The 15,223-nt window shown below is 40.2% G+C and overlaps 2 protein-coding genes across 2 annotated transcripts in view; one reads left to right on the forward strand and one right to left on the reverse strand.

Moving 5' to 3' along the window:
* The window catches only part of LOC144682622 (PI-PLC X domain-containing protein 1-like), a 705,325-nt gene extending 698,700 nt beyond the window's left edge, over positions 1–6,625 (reverse strand). The window contains exon 1 of the mRNA XM_078545124.1: positions 6,561–6,625. The gene's annotated coding sequence lies outside the window, so the exon portion shown is untranslated. The remainder of the gene's footprint in view (positions 1–6,560) is intronic.
* Positions 1–15,223, forward strand: part of cyfip1 (cytoplasmic FMR1 interacting protein 1) — a 218,662-nt gene that overhangs the window by 181,054 nt on the left and 22,385 nt on the right. The window contains exons 24-26 of the mRNA XM_078545117.1: positions 103–246; positions 2,491–2,581; positions 10,553–10,683. Of these exons, the coding sequence (XP_078401243.1) occupies positions 103–246; positions 2,491–2,581; positions 10,553–10,683 (366 nt within the window). The remainder of the gene's footprint in view (positions 1–102; positions 247–2,490; positions 2,582–10,552; positions 10,684–15,223) is intronic.

The following is a 15,223-nucleotide window of genomic DNA, read 5'->3' on the forward strand; positions in this document are numbered from 1 at the left end:
TAGCTTGGATTACAAGTCCAGCAGACTTACCACTACACCATGGTTACTGGTAATATTTACAAAGAGAGCTCCATTTAACAACTTTCATTTATTTATTTATAGGCTCTGAACTTGGCATACAGCAGCATTTATAGCAACTACAAAAATTTTGTAGGCCCTTCTCATTTTCGAGCGATTTGCAAGCTTCTGGGTTATCAAGGAATTGCTGTGGTAATGGAGGAACTGCTGAAAGTTGTTAAGAGCCTTGTAAGTATATTTGTAAAATTGGACTGTTACTATTCAAGCCTCTTACAAAATTTTCAATCTTCAAATGCTTTTACTGTAAGAAATAATCTTTAATAAGCTAAAAGAGATCTGGCAAAATCATTACAGGTTTCAGTCTGTGATGTGTTTTGTTTAGTTGAGTGCGTTTCATCTCTTTTCTCTCCTTTCTGATGAATTATAAAGCTTTTTCTCCGAAGGTGGCGGTGAATTATCATAAAACCACAAAAGATCACAATTTGCCACCGTTTTTGAAATGTTTACATAGGCTTCATCATCCCTACCAAAATAAAGGTGAATCTATGCAAACCCGAACAATAAAAGAAAGAAAAAATCCCAAATCTTCTGGTCTCCGGATGGTCAGAGATCTAACATACTACCCAAGGTGCATATTGGGACCTCGTGGAAGTCCCAGTGTGCTGACACCATGGGAATTGCCCAGGAAGTTTGAACTTCTGATGGGCAATTTCCCTGTTGTCTTGGGCCCTCTGGAAAAAAATCTCCAATTCTGAGTTAGAGTCAAAAACTTCAGACTGTTCCTACATACTCATCTGGATAGTTACCCAGGAAATGTTGGACAGGAAAACCCTGGTCTAACTCCCCCCAGTCGCTCTCACTGTCCACCCCCGACCCCCAGACACTCTTTCCCCCCCACCCCCGACCCTGACCCTACTAACCCCACCCCCCCGACATGACTAGCCTCCACCACCTGACTACCCCCCCAACCAAACCAGACCTGACTAGAAACCCCCACCCAGCTACCCCACCGACCTGATCTGACAGCCCCTCCGGACACGACTACCCCCTGAACTGCCTACCTGCCACCCTGCCCACTTACCTCACCCACCTACCCATTCACTCATTCATCCATCCACTAACATTCATCCACACTGGACATTTAAACTTGTCTTAGGGCAGTTAGTGCCTTAAAAAGGGGGTGTTACTTCTGCGCTGATCTTCTTTGCTGCTCTCCGCGTGGATTTCTGCGCTCGGAGTTCTTCTGCATCGTGGATTGGAAGTCTGGCCTTTTTAATTGTATCCAGGTGAGTGGGTAGTTTTTTTTGTCTGACCAGGGTCAGATGCAAGGTTTTCGATGCTGTTTGGAAGATTTGGGCCAATATCCAGTACATGAACAATTTTCGAATTGTAATGTGATGGCAATTACATTACACTCAATATTGGCAACACTGACTAGGTGTGAAATTTTTTAAAGTCATCCTGACAAGGGCAAGATTCAAAAATCTGTCTGCACTAAGAGCATGTAAAGAACAGAGCACAATAAAAATTAGGCTGCTTCTGGGGCCAGAACAGAATTCAACCAATTCAGATCAGAACCTAGCAACCCTTTACTGAGTTGCAAATAATCACATTTGATATTTTATTCCCAAGCCAAGGAGAGAACAATTTTGGTAAGGGTCACTGGATTCTGCATTCCACTAAATTCCATTACACAAAACTTCCTCTTCCCCACCTCTACAATGTGACCTGATTTTGAAAGGAGTTAAATATTGGTTGAAAAAAAAAATAGGGAATATGTGATTTGAGCAGAGTTGTGCGGTTAGGTGAGAGTGACACCTTGGTGTGGAGCTGATGAGTCAAGTGACGACCTCCTGTGTAAAGCATTTATGATGTTGTGATAGCCACTAACATATAGTTCTAGGAACTGGTTCATCCTAAGGCCCCAGTTGCACAGTTTTGCCTGAAGAGTCAGTTGCATGTTTAGATTGTTATAAATCCTCATTCCTATCTATATTGATTTGAGGTAGCAAATGTTAATTTGGGACATTAGAATATTAATGCATCGAAAATATCAGAATGTAAACTTTGATTGTCAAAGTGAATGTTACAATTTCTGAAATGATCATTTGTAAGTTATTACAGATTTCCCATTTGCAGACCCTATAAAAATTGAATTCATAAAAGCATGTTTTTCTTTTGTTTCTTGGTAACCTAGTGTAACAACATCAAGCATCTGAATTAGAGAGAGAGAGAATTTTGAGGCAAAGAGAAAATGTTTGCATTTGAAAAGCTATGCTGAGTCCTCAAATTTCTATTCAGACAATTAGGAGACAGAAATTTAAACGTGGAGGCAAAAACGAAGCAACCTTTCTGAGAATCTTGATCTGTTGTGCATAATAGGCAAGGCCTAATAAATAAATCACATGTTCACAATTTATAAAAATGCATTGCTGCTGTTGTATTAACAGAATCCTCCCTATTCAACTTCAGCTACAAGGGACCATTTTGCAGTACGTGAAGACTTTAATGGAAGTGATGCCTAAAATCTGCCGTTTACCCAGACATGAGTATGGTTCACCGGGTTAGTATAAACTACAGAATTTCTAGATCTGCAGAAAATTTATATTGCTGAGCAAATATGACATTGTGGCAAACAAAACATTACATTAGAAACAACTGCTCATTTGAAGATTATTTCTATTCTAATTTTTTCTCGTTAATATTTTCTCCCCTCCTGAAGTTTATGACTCTTACATAGATTTACACAGAGTACACAGCACAGAAATAGGCCATTTGTCCCAACCAATTCATGCCAGCATTTATGCTTCATCTTGTCTGACTGCATCAGTATAATCCCCTGTTCTTTTCTCCCTCCTGATTGGCATGATTAGAGAATAATGCCATTGAAGTTGTGTCAGTATCTACCAGAATAGTTGAAGATGGGCCATGGTATGTTTTTTTTTGTCTAGCAATTTTGTACCCTTAAGGTTCGTAATTTTTCTTTTCTTTATCCGGAGACTAGAAAACCCAATTCCTTTCTCATAACTCAGTGCTCTGATGTTAGTGATAGGTCTCTTGTTGAAAAGAGCTACAGCAATAACTTGCATTTAGTTAGCAATTTTACTGTGGAAAACATGTTAACAAAAGGGACTTCAGGAAAAGTGACTGAGTGACTCGTTGAAGGGATAGAAATTAAGAAAAGTTTTAAAGATGGAGCAAGAAGGAGAGATTTAAGAAGACAGTTCCAGAAGAGGGGACCTTAGTGGTTGAAGCCAAGGCTGCTAATGATGGGGACGAGAAGAGAATGGACAATTTAGGGTGGTTACTCCACTGGATGAGTTTACAAAGGTAGGGAGAGACAAGGTCTCAGGGGGCTTTAAACATAATGGTGAGAATCCTAAACTTGAGGAATTAGAGCACCAGGAACCAGTACTGGCTTGCTCTGACTGCTGGCATTGCTCCCTACTGCAGACTCCCTGGAGCCCCCAATAATCATTCAATAATGGCTACTGATGCATCTAATTATTCCCCTTTCCCAGTTCTTTTCAGAGGGGACACTGCAATTCCCAGTCAGCACTTTTCAATCCAATGCAGATTGGCTTTATAATTGAGTGGAGTAGTGATTGAACATACTTTGTGTCTCACTCTAGTTCTCTTAGTATTCATGTTCAATGAATCTGCACTGCCCACATAAAGTGAACCTTTTTCTGTTTGAAAGAGAAAGCTACATATTTTTTGACAGGGAAGCAGAAATATATTACCTGTTCTACCACTTTTTCTTTAAAACCATATTTGTTCAGAATATTTTGGAACATGCAACCAAAATCATCCCTCAGAAGTGTGACCTTCACCTAACTCTGTGACACGTAGTAACTTTGGGAAATCATACCACTTTTCAATTCACTGCTGTTTAATGGGGCAGATATTCAGTTTAATTTCTGGAAGCCCTTGTGCAGATTGCTTTTAATAATTTATTTTCTTTTTGACTACATTATTGGAGGCTGCATACTCAGTGTTTATTTGATGAAAACAAGGAGGCTGTTCGTGAAGTCTGAATAATTGAAATATGTGTTGTGTTTTAACATAAAATCAGAGTAAGTTTTTATATTGTGCAATGATGTTTCTAATTAAACGCAACTAGAGGGTTTAATTCATTTTATAGCTATGGAAATAGCCTTTTATAGTGGTTCAAATGCCCTAATTTTTTTCTTTAAAATTCCCTCACAACTCCTACTAGGCCTTTAATGATATTCTTTGGTCAGAAGCTGAGATATTTGGGAATGGGCCAATGCAGCTTGTCCATAGTGCTATTATTGCCATCCAGCTGAGTGCATGCAATTCAAATATAAAGAAATGTGGGCAGCAAGCTGTACGCACTCTATTGTAACACAGTTGTCTAGAATGCTATATTTTATAGAATTCCTTAACCTACAGTTTACAGACAACACTAAAAAGCAATGTGTGGTTAATGTCAAGTCTTGAGGCGGCGGGGTGGGGAGACTGGCGTAGTGGTTATGACTAGTAATCCAGAGACCCAGACTAATGCTCTGGGAACACGTGTTCAAATCCCACCACAGCAGCTGGTGGAATTTAAATTCACTTAAGGTCTGGAATTGAAAACTAGTTTCAGTAATGGTGACCATGAAACTATCATGGATTGTCATAAAAACCCATCTGGTTCACTAATGTCCTTTAGGGAACTAAATCTGCCATCCTTACCTGGTTTGGCCTCCATGTGACTCCAGATCTGCAGCAGTGTGGTTGAGTCTTAACTGCCCTCTGAAATGGCCTATTTCCACTCAGTACAAGGGATGGGCAACAAATGCCAGCAATGCCCACACACCATGAAAGAATAAATTTTTAAAAACATTTTGGTTGATCCAAATATGCAGTGTAACAGTAACAGTAGTTTGCAAGTAGAAAATGCAATTCAGCCCTGAATGCTCAACAGAGGGGGTATATGGGCAAGTAAAACAACTTGTCATTTCAACGTATGTTTTGTTTAAAAAAAAGTGTTCCAACAAAGTCCCTCAAACCTTTTAAGTTTTAAAAGAAAATTTGAACAATTCTGCAATAAACCTATTTTAAAGTTTTGTCTGGCATGTTTCTGCCTGTGTGCCCGTTAGCCTAAGTGGTAATAGGATTAGGCTTCTTCTTGATATTTCAGTGGGTTAGTACGGTGTCTTTGGAATTTTCTTCTAATGAGGTGTTTGGTGCAAACACATTGAAAGCCCAGCCCCTTTGGTTTGATGATGACAGCAACCTGCATTTCTATAGTGCCCACTACCCACCCCATACTCTCTGCAATATACAGACTTTACTGAGTGGTGGATAATGGACACTAAGCATGGAGAAAAGAATCAAGAGGAGTTTTGGGGACAAAAGCTCAGTCAGAGAGGGATTTTCTGGAAGCTTGCAAAGCAACAAATGACCAGGTGAACATGTTGAGAAAGACGTTCCAGGGAGAGTGGACATGTGGCTAAAAGAGCAACTGCCAGCGTTGGAATGGAGTAAAGTTCAGGAGCAATTAAATGTTGGTGGAGCAGAGGCTGCGCATGCAAACATATACCTGAAGGATATGGACTGTGGAGGAGAGAAGTTTGAGGAAGAATTGGTGTCAAAGGTACTGACGATGCCGAGATGAAATAGTGAGCTGCAGTAAAATATGCTGTTATTTGAGACTTTTGCTAGTGTAGTTTCAGTACTTTGGGTGGGAAGCCTGATTTAGCAGGGTGTAGTGGGAGTTCAGTCGCAAGACAATAACACATTTCAGGACTTCAGAAAAAATTATGTTATTTGGAGTTAGGCTGCTGGTTGGAGAGGATAGAAACTTAGGAGGATTTTGAGGAGCAGGTGATGCTGGAAACATGTCATTGAAGGGTTTGTCAGAAAGGAGTAAAGGGAGCTGCTGAACAAGCTGAGTATAGTGAAGTCTGGATTGGAATGAAGAGAAGGTGGAGTTTATAAGCATTTATATTGAAATCGCTCCCAAAGTAAGATTATTCTGGCGATACTCCAGATGTTTCTTATTCATGTATTGTACAAAGGGCAAACAGAAGAGGAAATGAGAAATTAAAGAGCGAACCTCTGCACTAACTATGGAGTCAAACTCCTTTTCTATCCAGATGAGCATGACAACCTCTCCTGCTCCATCTCTCAATTCCAATCTAGCTTTATGTTTCACTGTGACATATCTGTGTGTTGCAGTTTTTCCTTTTATTGGGGTATATATCATGTCCTATGAGGCAAGATCGAATATAAGGCTTATATTCCCTAGAATTTAGAAGAATGGAAGGTGATTTCAATGAAACGCATCAAGTCTCTTAAGAATTTTGTAAGATATTTGCTGGGAGGATGTTTTCCCTCACTCGGAGAGTCTAGAACTAGTGGTCACAGTCTGAGAATAAGTGATTGGTCATTTAGGACTAAGATGAAAGAGATGTTTCTTTACTCAAAGAACTGTGGATCTTTGGAATCCACCAACCCAGAAAGTTATGAATATAAAAACAAAAAACTACTGCGGATGCTGGAAATCCAAAACAAAACAAAAACAGAATTACCTGGAAAAACTCAGCAGGTCTGGCACCATCGGCGGAGAAGAAAAGAGTTGACGTTTCGAGTCCTCACGACCCTTCAACAAAACTGAGTAATATTAGGAGAGGGGTGAAATATAAGCTGGTTTAAGGTGGGGGGGGGGTGAGGGGAGAGAAGTTTGGTGGGGGGGGTGGTTGTAGGGACAAGCAAGCAGTGATAGGAGCAGATAATCAAAAGATGTCACAGATAAAGGAACAAAGAGGTGTTGAAGGTGGTGATATTATCTAAGAGAATGTGCTAATTAAGAATGAATGGCAGGACACTCAAGGTACAGCTCTAGTGGGGGTGGGGTGGAAAGACTGACAGGGCATTACAGGTATAGATTTAAAAATAATGGAAATAGGTGGGAAAAGAAAAATCTATATAAATTATTGCAAAAAACAAAAGGGAGGGGGAAGAAACGGAAAGGAGGTGGGGATGGACGAGGGAGTTCAAGATCTAAAGTTGTTGAATTCAATATTCGGTCCGGAAGGCTGTAAAGTGCCTAGTCGGAAGATGAGGTGCTGTTCCTCCAGTTTGCGTTGGGCTTCACTGGAACAATGCAGCAAGCCAAGGACAGACATGTGGGCAAGAGAGCAGGGTAGAGTGTTAAAATGGCAAGCGACAGGGAGGTTTGGGTCTTTCTTGCGGACAGACCGCAGGTGTTCTGCAAAGCGGTCGCCCAGTTTACGTTTGGCCTCTCCAATGTAGAGGAGACCGCATTGGGAGCAACGAATGCAGTAGACAAAGTTATGAATCCTTACTTGTTGAGTATATTGAAGACAGAGATTGATAGCTTTTTGAACATTAGGGGATTGTGTGGAAGATCAGCCATGATCTTATTGAATAGTGGAGCAGGCCTAAAGGCTGAATGGCCTTCTCCTGCTCCTATTTCTTATCAATGGAAATTACCCATATGCAGTCATTGAGTTTGGTACCATGCCTGAGTGCCATTGGTCATTTAGTCTTGCTGCACCTGTGTGCTGCATTTGCAACCTTGTTGAAAGCATGCCTAATTCCTTTTCTCTTGCATCAATTGGCAGTATTCACCAGTTGTCTGAATTCAAGAACAAATCCTTCACTTTTTATAGGTATTTCATACATTAGTTGTGTTCTCTATTATTCCTCCTGAATGTTTGTTTCTTTCAGGAATTTTACAATGCTTGCAGAATCCTGTGTTATCCCACCCACCTTTCTGAATTACATTTCCAAACATGCTTGATGTACAAAAAAAGTTAAATGCAATTCCACTTTACAGCTAGTGATTGAAACAGCTAATTGGAGGATCTAACACGACCCATCCTGCAATTCTGTCCAAACTTCAACCATGTGCTACTCCATTTATTATGCAATCTAACAATGCCCAAGGACCAAAGTGGTTACCAGAGACCACATTTTGAATTCATGACAATTCACCACATAATGCTATCAATTTAAAGCTGGCTGATCATCCAGGCATAACTATTCGGTGGTGAACTCCGTGTTCAATTAGAGCTGTTTGTGAAGTGTCAGGCTAGTGCTTAATATCCCTGTGGTGTAAGGGGCCTCGTACACCTAGCGTGATACTTTGCACTGTAATGTCTTACTACGTGAAAATACACACCAGTTGGTTGCATACACCAATATGCTTTATCAAGGTATGGTTTCAAACTGTCTTCAATATTGCCAGAAGCTATTCAAAAATCTGTTAGCAAGCAAAATAAAGCAAACCTATTAATAATGGTAGCCAACTAGTTATCAGAATCCATATCCTTATGTTTTCGTGTCACAGTTCACCAGGATGAGAGAGCGCACATTTTGCTTGTACGGTGGCCAATATGCAAATTGGCTATTTCAACAATGGCTAAAAGGTAGCTGTAAGGAATAATTTGTTACAATTTTGAATTGGCAACTAGAATTGACAAGTGCTTTGGCACTGCAGTGCTGCAGGCTATCTTCAACATCGTAGCATTTTCCCGCCTTTTGTTTTCTTTGTTCCTGGCGATTGAAAGAATGAAGAAATATGTTAGTTGTCTAATTCTTCATTCAACTCTAGTTAATAATCACTCCTTCTATGTATTTCTTCATTCTCACAGGGACTTTGAGCATTACGTTTTATGTGCTATTGCATTGTGGCATGGTTAGGTAATATACAGGAGAAAAGTATGCACCATCTTGAAGCTCTGCATTTTCTGCAAACTGGTGAAACCACTATTTGGTCTGTTATGATGTGTCCATGTTCTGGCCAGAAGGATGGTGGCAATGTATCTATTTTATGCTAAGTCATGCTTCCAACAATGCTAGAATTCTAGTAACTAGTAGCTCCTGTCTCCCATGTTAGATTTTTGTTCAGCCTGTTAGTTCTTCAGTGGATAACAAGCCACTGTCCATTATAGGGGAGGTTAAGTGAGGTTTTTTTTTAGGGTTGAGTTGGTGTAGATTTGCACACTTGGAATGTCAAACCTTTCCAGCAGTCTCGAACATGCAGCTCTCCAGGCCCCCATTGATTGACCACCCAGCTTATCTCATTAATGGAACTTGGCGAGGAAGACCTCACAGCAGCTTACATTCATCCAGATAACCATACAAGCCAATGCCAAAACATGTAGTGTGGTTCTGACAGAAGGTGACAGAATATTTACCAATATCCTGCATTGATCAACTGTGTGGTTCTAAGCTATTAAACTTCAGTATCACTGAAAACACTTGACGATTCTCTCCTTTAGCCAACCTGCACAAAAGCTCTTGAGTCTGCATTCGTCTGATAGATACTGTAACATTTAGCATGCCTTGATGCCTTAGTAATATATTTCTGCTCATGTCAAGCACCTGGCTGACAAAAGAAAATGCAGCATTGTTTCAGAACCAACAAGCTTTTATCCCAGAACAAAGGAGTGGGTTAAGATCGCAAAAATGTTATTGCATTTAGTACCTTTTAACATTTTTCATATTTCAAAGCACTTTGCATAGAATAATTTGTTTTGATATAACAATAACCATATTTCAATGAACAAGACACCATCTTACGTATAGCAAGATCCCACAAATAATAATTAATTACTTTTTCTTGGTGACAGTAGTTGGGTGAGAAATGTTGGCCAGACACCAGGGACTGAATTTTCAGGTCCCTCCCCACTGCCCCAAGTCCTGAGCGGAGGTGTAGTGGATGAGCAGCCTTGAAAATGAGGTGGTGCAACCTTGAAAATGATCTTGCCGGCCAGCATGTTAGTTTTGGGACACTGCACCTAGTGCTGGCCATTTTGGGGAAGGCAAGTTTGGGGCCCAATAAGGCAGAACACCCCCATGAGGCAGGTAATTAAGTTCATTAAGATCCATTTTAAGGTAAGGTGAGGAAACCAAAGGGCCTCCTGAAACGATTGTGGTAGACCAACTGGCAGGCCAGAGTGCCAGTGTTCCTGGTAGGCCTACAGCCTCTTCCTGCCTGCCTGGTGGAGGTACAACCAATAGTCCCCAGTGGAGGGCCCGCCCCCCCCCCACAATGGTCACCTGGCTGGTTTCTATATTTTTAATTAAACTTTTGAAAAGTGGCTGGGAGGGCACCTTCTTATTGTAGCACCCTTGCAGTTACTTGCCTTGTATTGGAGCTAGGGTGCATCTCTGAAGCTGGAAGTTCTCTAGCTTCGAGAGTCCACCCAATGTCCTTAATTGAAACAGAAATCCACATCCATAATAACTTAAGGGCTCACCGACGTGAAAATCTTCAATTTATTCAGTTTCCCACTGGATGCGGGTTCCTGACCCGAAAACAAACCTGGCTCCAGTTTCCCACCTTCATACCAAAAACTCAAGAAACCCTTGCTGTTTTTTGAGTCATCTCAAGACCTTTAATGTCTACCTAAACCACTGGAAAGGCAGATGGGGTCTTGGTTTTCCTTCATCCTAATGGCTGTATAGAATAGATAAAGTTAACATTCCCTTGTTTTACTTTCATGAAATGTGTAATCATTTAGGTTTAACAAATTATATTTCTAAATGGCAGGAATTCTGGAATTCTTTCACCACCAACTGAAAGACATTGTGGAATATGCGGAACTGAAGACTGTGTGTTTCCAAAATTTACGAGAAGTTGGCAACGCTGTTCTTTTCTGTCTTCTTATTGAGCAGAGTCTGGTAGGTAGTATTGCTTAACTACTGTGTACCTGGTGTAGAAAGTTATCAGATTTCCCAACTCACATTGGAAAATCCATTGGAAATTGTTCCTTTTCACCCACCTGTCTCTCCCCTAACCTCACCTCCCCACCCCCACCACCTCATGGGAAAAAAAGCCGATGAAGGCAACATGCTCAACCCAAGTGAAAATTCTATGGTTTGAAGTAAATTGCTCAGAAATGAAAAGCAGAATTTCTACGTAACAGTTGTATTTAGAGATTTTTATTATATTATGTCACTATTACTGCATGCATACTGTCAACCATTAAATACATTGCTAAGGATTATGTATTACATCAGGGCCATAACTTCCAGAAGGGCAAGGGCAGCAGATAGATGGGAACGCCACCACCTGGAAATTCCCCTTCAAGTCACTTGCCATCTTGATTTGGAAATATATTGCCCTTCCTTCATTGTCACTGGATCAAAATCCTGCAACTCCCTTACAGCACTGTGGGGGTGCCTACACCACATGAACTGCAGCGGTTCAAGAAGGCAGCTCACCACCACCTTCTCAAGGGCAACTAGTGATGGGAAATAAATGCTAGACCAGCCAGCAAAGCCCACATCCCTTGAATGAATTAAAAAAAACTTCCAGAAACTGTCCAAGAAGCTGGGCCTGCTGCACCTTGTTTCTGTGTCAACTTAAAAGCCTGAAGATTAAGCACTGGGGTTCTTTGGTACTTTCTCAATATCCTCCAGTTATAGTCAGAAAATAAATGACTAACTCATTAAAATACTTGACCAAACACAAATTTAAGCATCAACTCAAATTCTATATTTCTTTGCCCATGAGAATAATCAAATGATAAATGACCATTTCAAATACTCAGCATTGGGTAATTGCATTTCAGGGTGAGTCTCACAAGGTGTTTGATGATTTTGTTGTATACATATTCTCTAACCACCTACCCTTTTAATAACTAGATACTTATTCAGCTTGTTTCTGTGCTTATTCTTTGAGTTTGCTAAGCAACACAGCACTAATTTCCATTGTAGTTTGTTCACATTATATACAGCTCAGAGGAAAAACTCCCTTTCTAGTACAATACACCCACTGGTTCCCCTTTATCCACAGCAAAGAACTCCAATAAATTGGTTAAACATGATTTCCCTTTGACAAAGCCGTGTTGGCTCTGCCTGATTGCCTTAAATTTTTCTAAGTGCCTTGTGTGACAAACCCTAAGGAAAAGAAAAAACCGTAACTTTTGAAAACAGAGGCTGAGAACTACAGTTCTCAGCAGTCTCCGTGCATGCGCCAGCTCGAAAAAGGCCAAACGTGTGCAGATCATTCCTTTTTCTGAACTTCGGCTTCTGCATATGTGCCAGCCGGGGAATAGCCGTACATGCACAGTTAGGGTGTGTTCACATCTTCAGGCCAGTAGATGGCTCTGCGCACATGTGCGGTTTGTTCTTTTTCGTGTTTTTAGATTTCAAGTCAGCTCTGCGCTTCCGCAGAAGAGAAGTGGAAGAAAGCGAAACAGCGCAAAAAGAAGTTCAGGTGACCGTCTACTTCTCCAGAGTGGAGCGCCGTTCTGCAGAAAGTGCCAGAAGCAGCAGGATGGGAGCTGCAGGGAGCAGATTTCCCAAACCAGAGAAGCAAGCTCCCAAAACTAGGGAGTGGGACAGAAGGGAGTTCCAGGAAGACAGTTAAGTCAAGGAACAAGGACGGAAATTAGAAATTGGTCCTGTTCAGTGGATTTGAAAATAAGGAACAGAGGGAAAGGCTCCAAATTAGAGAGAGAGCGCTGCAAGGAACAAAGTGGGCTTGTGAGAAGCCATGAGATCTGAGGAGACAGCCAAAGGGCTGTGATTCCTTACTACGGGCCTTTGGAGCTGTGGTGTCCTGTTTGGCACAGCTGAATACCTGAGTGTGTGTGGAGGGTGAAGCCTGATTGCACATAGAGATCTAGGAAAAAGGAACATAGGAAAGGAGAGTACAAAACCTTGGAGGTGGATTGTTGTTGAAGACATCCGAGTGGAACCATTGTTTGGGAGAGAATTCCAAGGCCTGTTCTTCAAACATGAGGATTGAAAGCCCTCTTGGAAAGATAGGATTTCAGTGCGACTGGTTGGCTCATTGTGTGACAAGTGTCTGGAGGGTTGATGAGAAATCCTTAGAAGCTTGGTTTTGAAGTGTGGTGTGTTCGATCACAGTTCGCCTATTCGTTTACATAGACTGTATACTTACTGTGAACATTAGAGTATAAGATAGGTTTTGTAACTAGTGTTATCTTTCTGAATTTGTATATATCTGTAATGGTATAGTTGGGGTGAAAGAGTAGTGTAATATAGTTCATCATTTCTTGTTTAATAAATGTGACTCTGTTCAGTCGCTGCCCTTCACGTTTCTTAAAAAAAATAAAAGTTAGGATATATCAAGCCAGGTTCAACCCTGACATCTGACTTGTCCAGTAGTAACACCAGCTGGGATCATCATAAAGTGGGGGCTAGTCCAGGATACCATAATAAGATGGGATCTCTGGTGGGATTGGAAATCTTTAAAGAAACGAGGACATGGAGTTACTGTGCATAGAGCAGGATTTGCTGTGAAGTATATTACACTGGTTGGAATTCAAAAATGGCTTTGACTGTTGCAAGACTTTTCTGGGTAGAAGATGTAACAGTGGATCATTTGAAATCCTTAACTGAGGCTAAACTGAGGGAGTTAACAGATAAAGTGAAGGCAGAACTAAAAGTGAAATTTCTTAAGGATGATATGATTCAAGTACTTGCCCAGCATTTAGAATTAAAAGAGGAGACCCCTAAAATTGGCATGTCACAGCTAGAGGTAGCAAAAATTTGGTTATAAATAATGCAGCTTGAGATAGAAAGAGATAAAGGCAGAAGCCTGCACTTGAAAAAGAAATTGATCAGAAAAAAAATTGAATTGGAAGGAAAAGAGAAATGAAAAAATTTGAATTAGAAAAATAAAGAAAATAAGAGCAAAAGAAATGGAAATGAAAACATTTGCATTGGAAAAGGAAAAAGAAATGGAATGCTTTGAGTTTCAAAGAGAGAAAGAAATTAGGCAAACATACCTTAGCTAGGGAAAAGTTTAAAGGAAGAAAGAAGAGATAGATGATGATTCTGATTCCCCTGAGAAATTTTATTTAACTAAAAATCTTCGCTTAGTGCCCAAATTTACAGAGGATGGGGTTGAAAGATATTTCACTTGATTTGAAAAGATAGCTGTGAAGTTGAAGTGGCCAAAGGATGCATGGACTTTAATGGCACAAAGTGTCCTGACAGGTACAGCTATGGATAAGATTAGCATGATCAACCACCTGCTGCAATACAGTTGTCACCAAATTAGTCACTAGTTTGGCAGAGGAACAATCTGCAGACTATGAAGTGGTTAAAAAGGCAATATTCGATGCTTATGAGCTTGTCCCTGAAGCTTATCAATTAAAGTTTAGGACTCTACAAAAGAAACCTAATCAGACATTTGTAGAATTTAAAAGAGAAAAAGAAATGTTATGGGATCAATGGTTTTGATCATTAAAATTAGAGAAAACTTGAGAATGTGAAGAAAATTTTGATTATGGAAGAATTCCGAAATATTGTTCCAGTAACCATGAAGACTTAGATGAGCGTCAAATATCAAAGATATGAGAAGCAGAAGTTTTCACAGATACCTATGATATCTCACACAGGCAGTTACAGGGGAGGAAATGGTTGTATGAGAATCAACAAGAAAATTTGAGAACTAGAAAATATGGTAATGGGAAAGATAACATTTCTAGAGAGCAAACAGAAGGATGCCAAAATAATAGAAGAGATGGGCTAGAGCCTAAGTGACATTTAAAAAATGGTATGTTTCTATTGTAATAAACGATATACTAAAACTGATTGCTGGAAATTAAGTGGGAGACCTATTGCAGTAGTAGAAACGCCTAAGGAATCCTCAGGAAAGGTTGCACCAGAAAAGGAAATAGTTTTCAAACTCTAGCAGTGGTACAGGTGAAACGTGTTCCCGCAAAACCTATGGGAAAGGGTGATGTGGCTCAGGATAGTCCAGAGAATTCTTCTTTGATTACTGCTAGAGTCAGGCTGCTGGAGGTTCTGAATGTTTTGTCTCTAAGGGAGAAAAGTTATCTTATTCCTCTGACAAGATAAGTAAACAAATTAAAATTTAGAGGGATACTGGAGCAGATCAGTCATTGATGGTGACTGATGATACAATTTGGTTTCCAAATACTTTATCTTCATAAAACTATTGATAAGGGGTATTAATGGAATTTATGCACCTGTTTCATCGTGTGAAGTCAATTTATGAAGTGACTTTGTAAACATAACTGTTATGATGGGAATTATTCCTTTCATCTATGGAAGGGGTAGGTTTTATTCTGGGTAATGATAGTAGAGACAGTAATTTGGTGACAACTGTATTGCAGCAGGTGGTTGATCATGTTAATCTTAACCAACTTCCAAAAATTGCTGTGGCCAACAATGAGATGTCTATCGCCGATAAGCAACTGAAGGAAAACCTGATCAATGT

The sequence above is a fragment of the Cetorhinus maximus genome, chromosome 7 (genome assembly GCF_964194155.1).
Source record: "Cetorhinus maximus chromosome 7, sCetMax3.hap1.1, whole genome shotgun sequence".
Classification (NCBI taxonomy): Eukaryota; Metazoa; Chordata; class Chondrichthyes; order Lamniformes; family Cetorhinidae; genus Cetorhinus; species Cetorhinus maximus.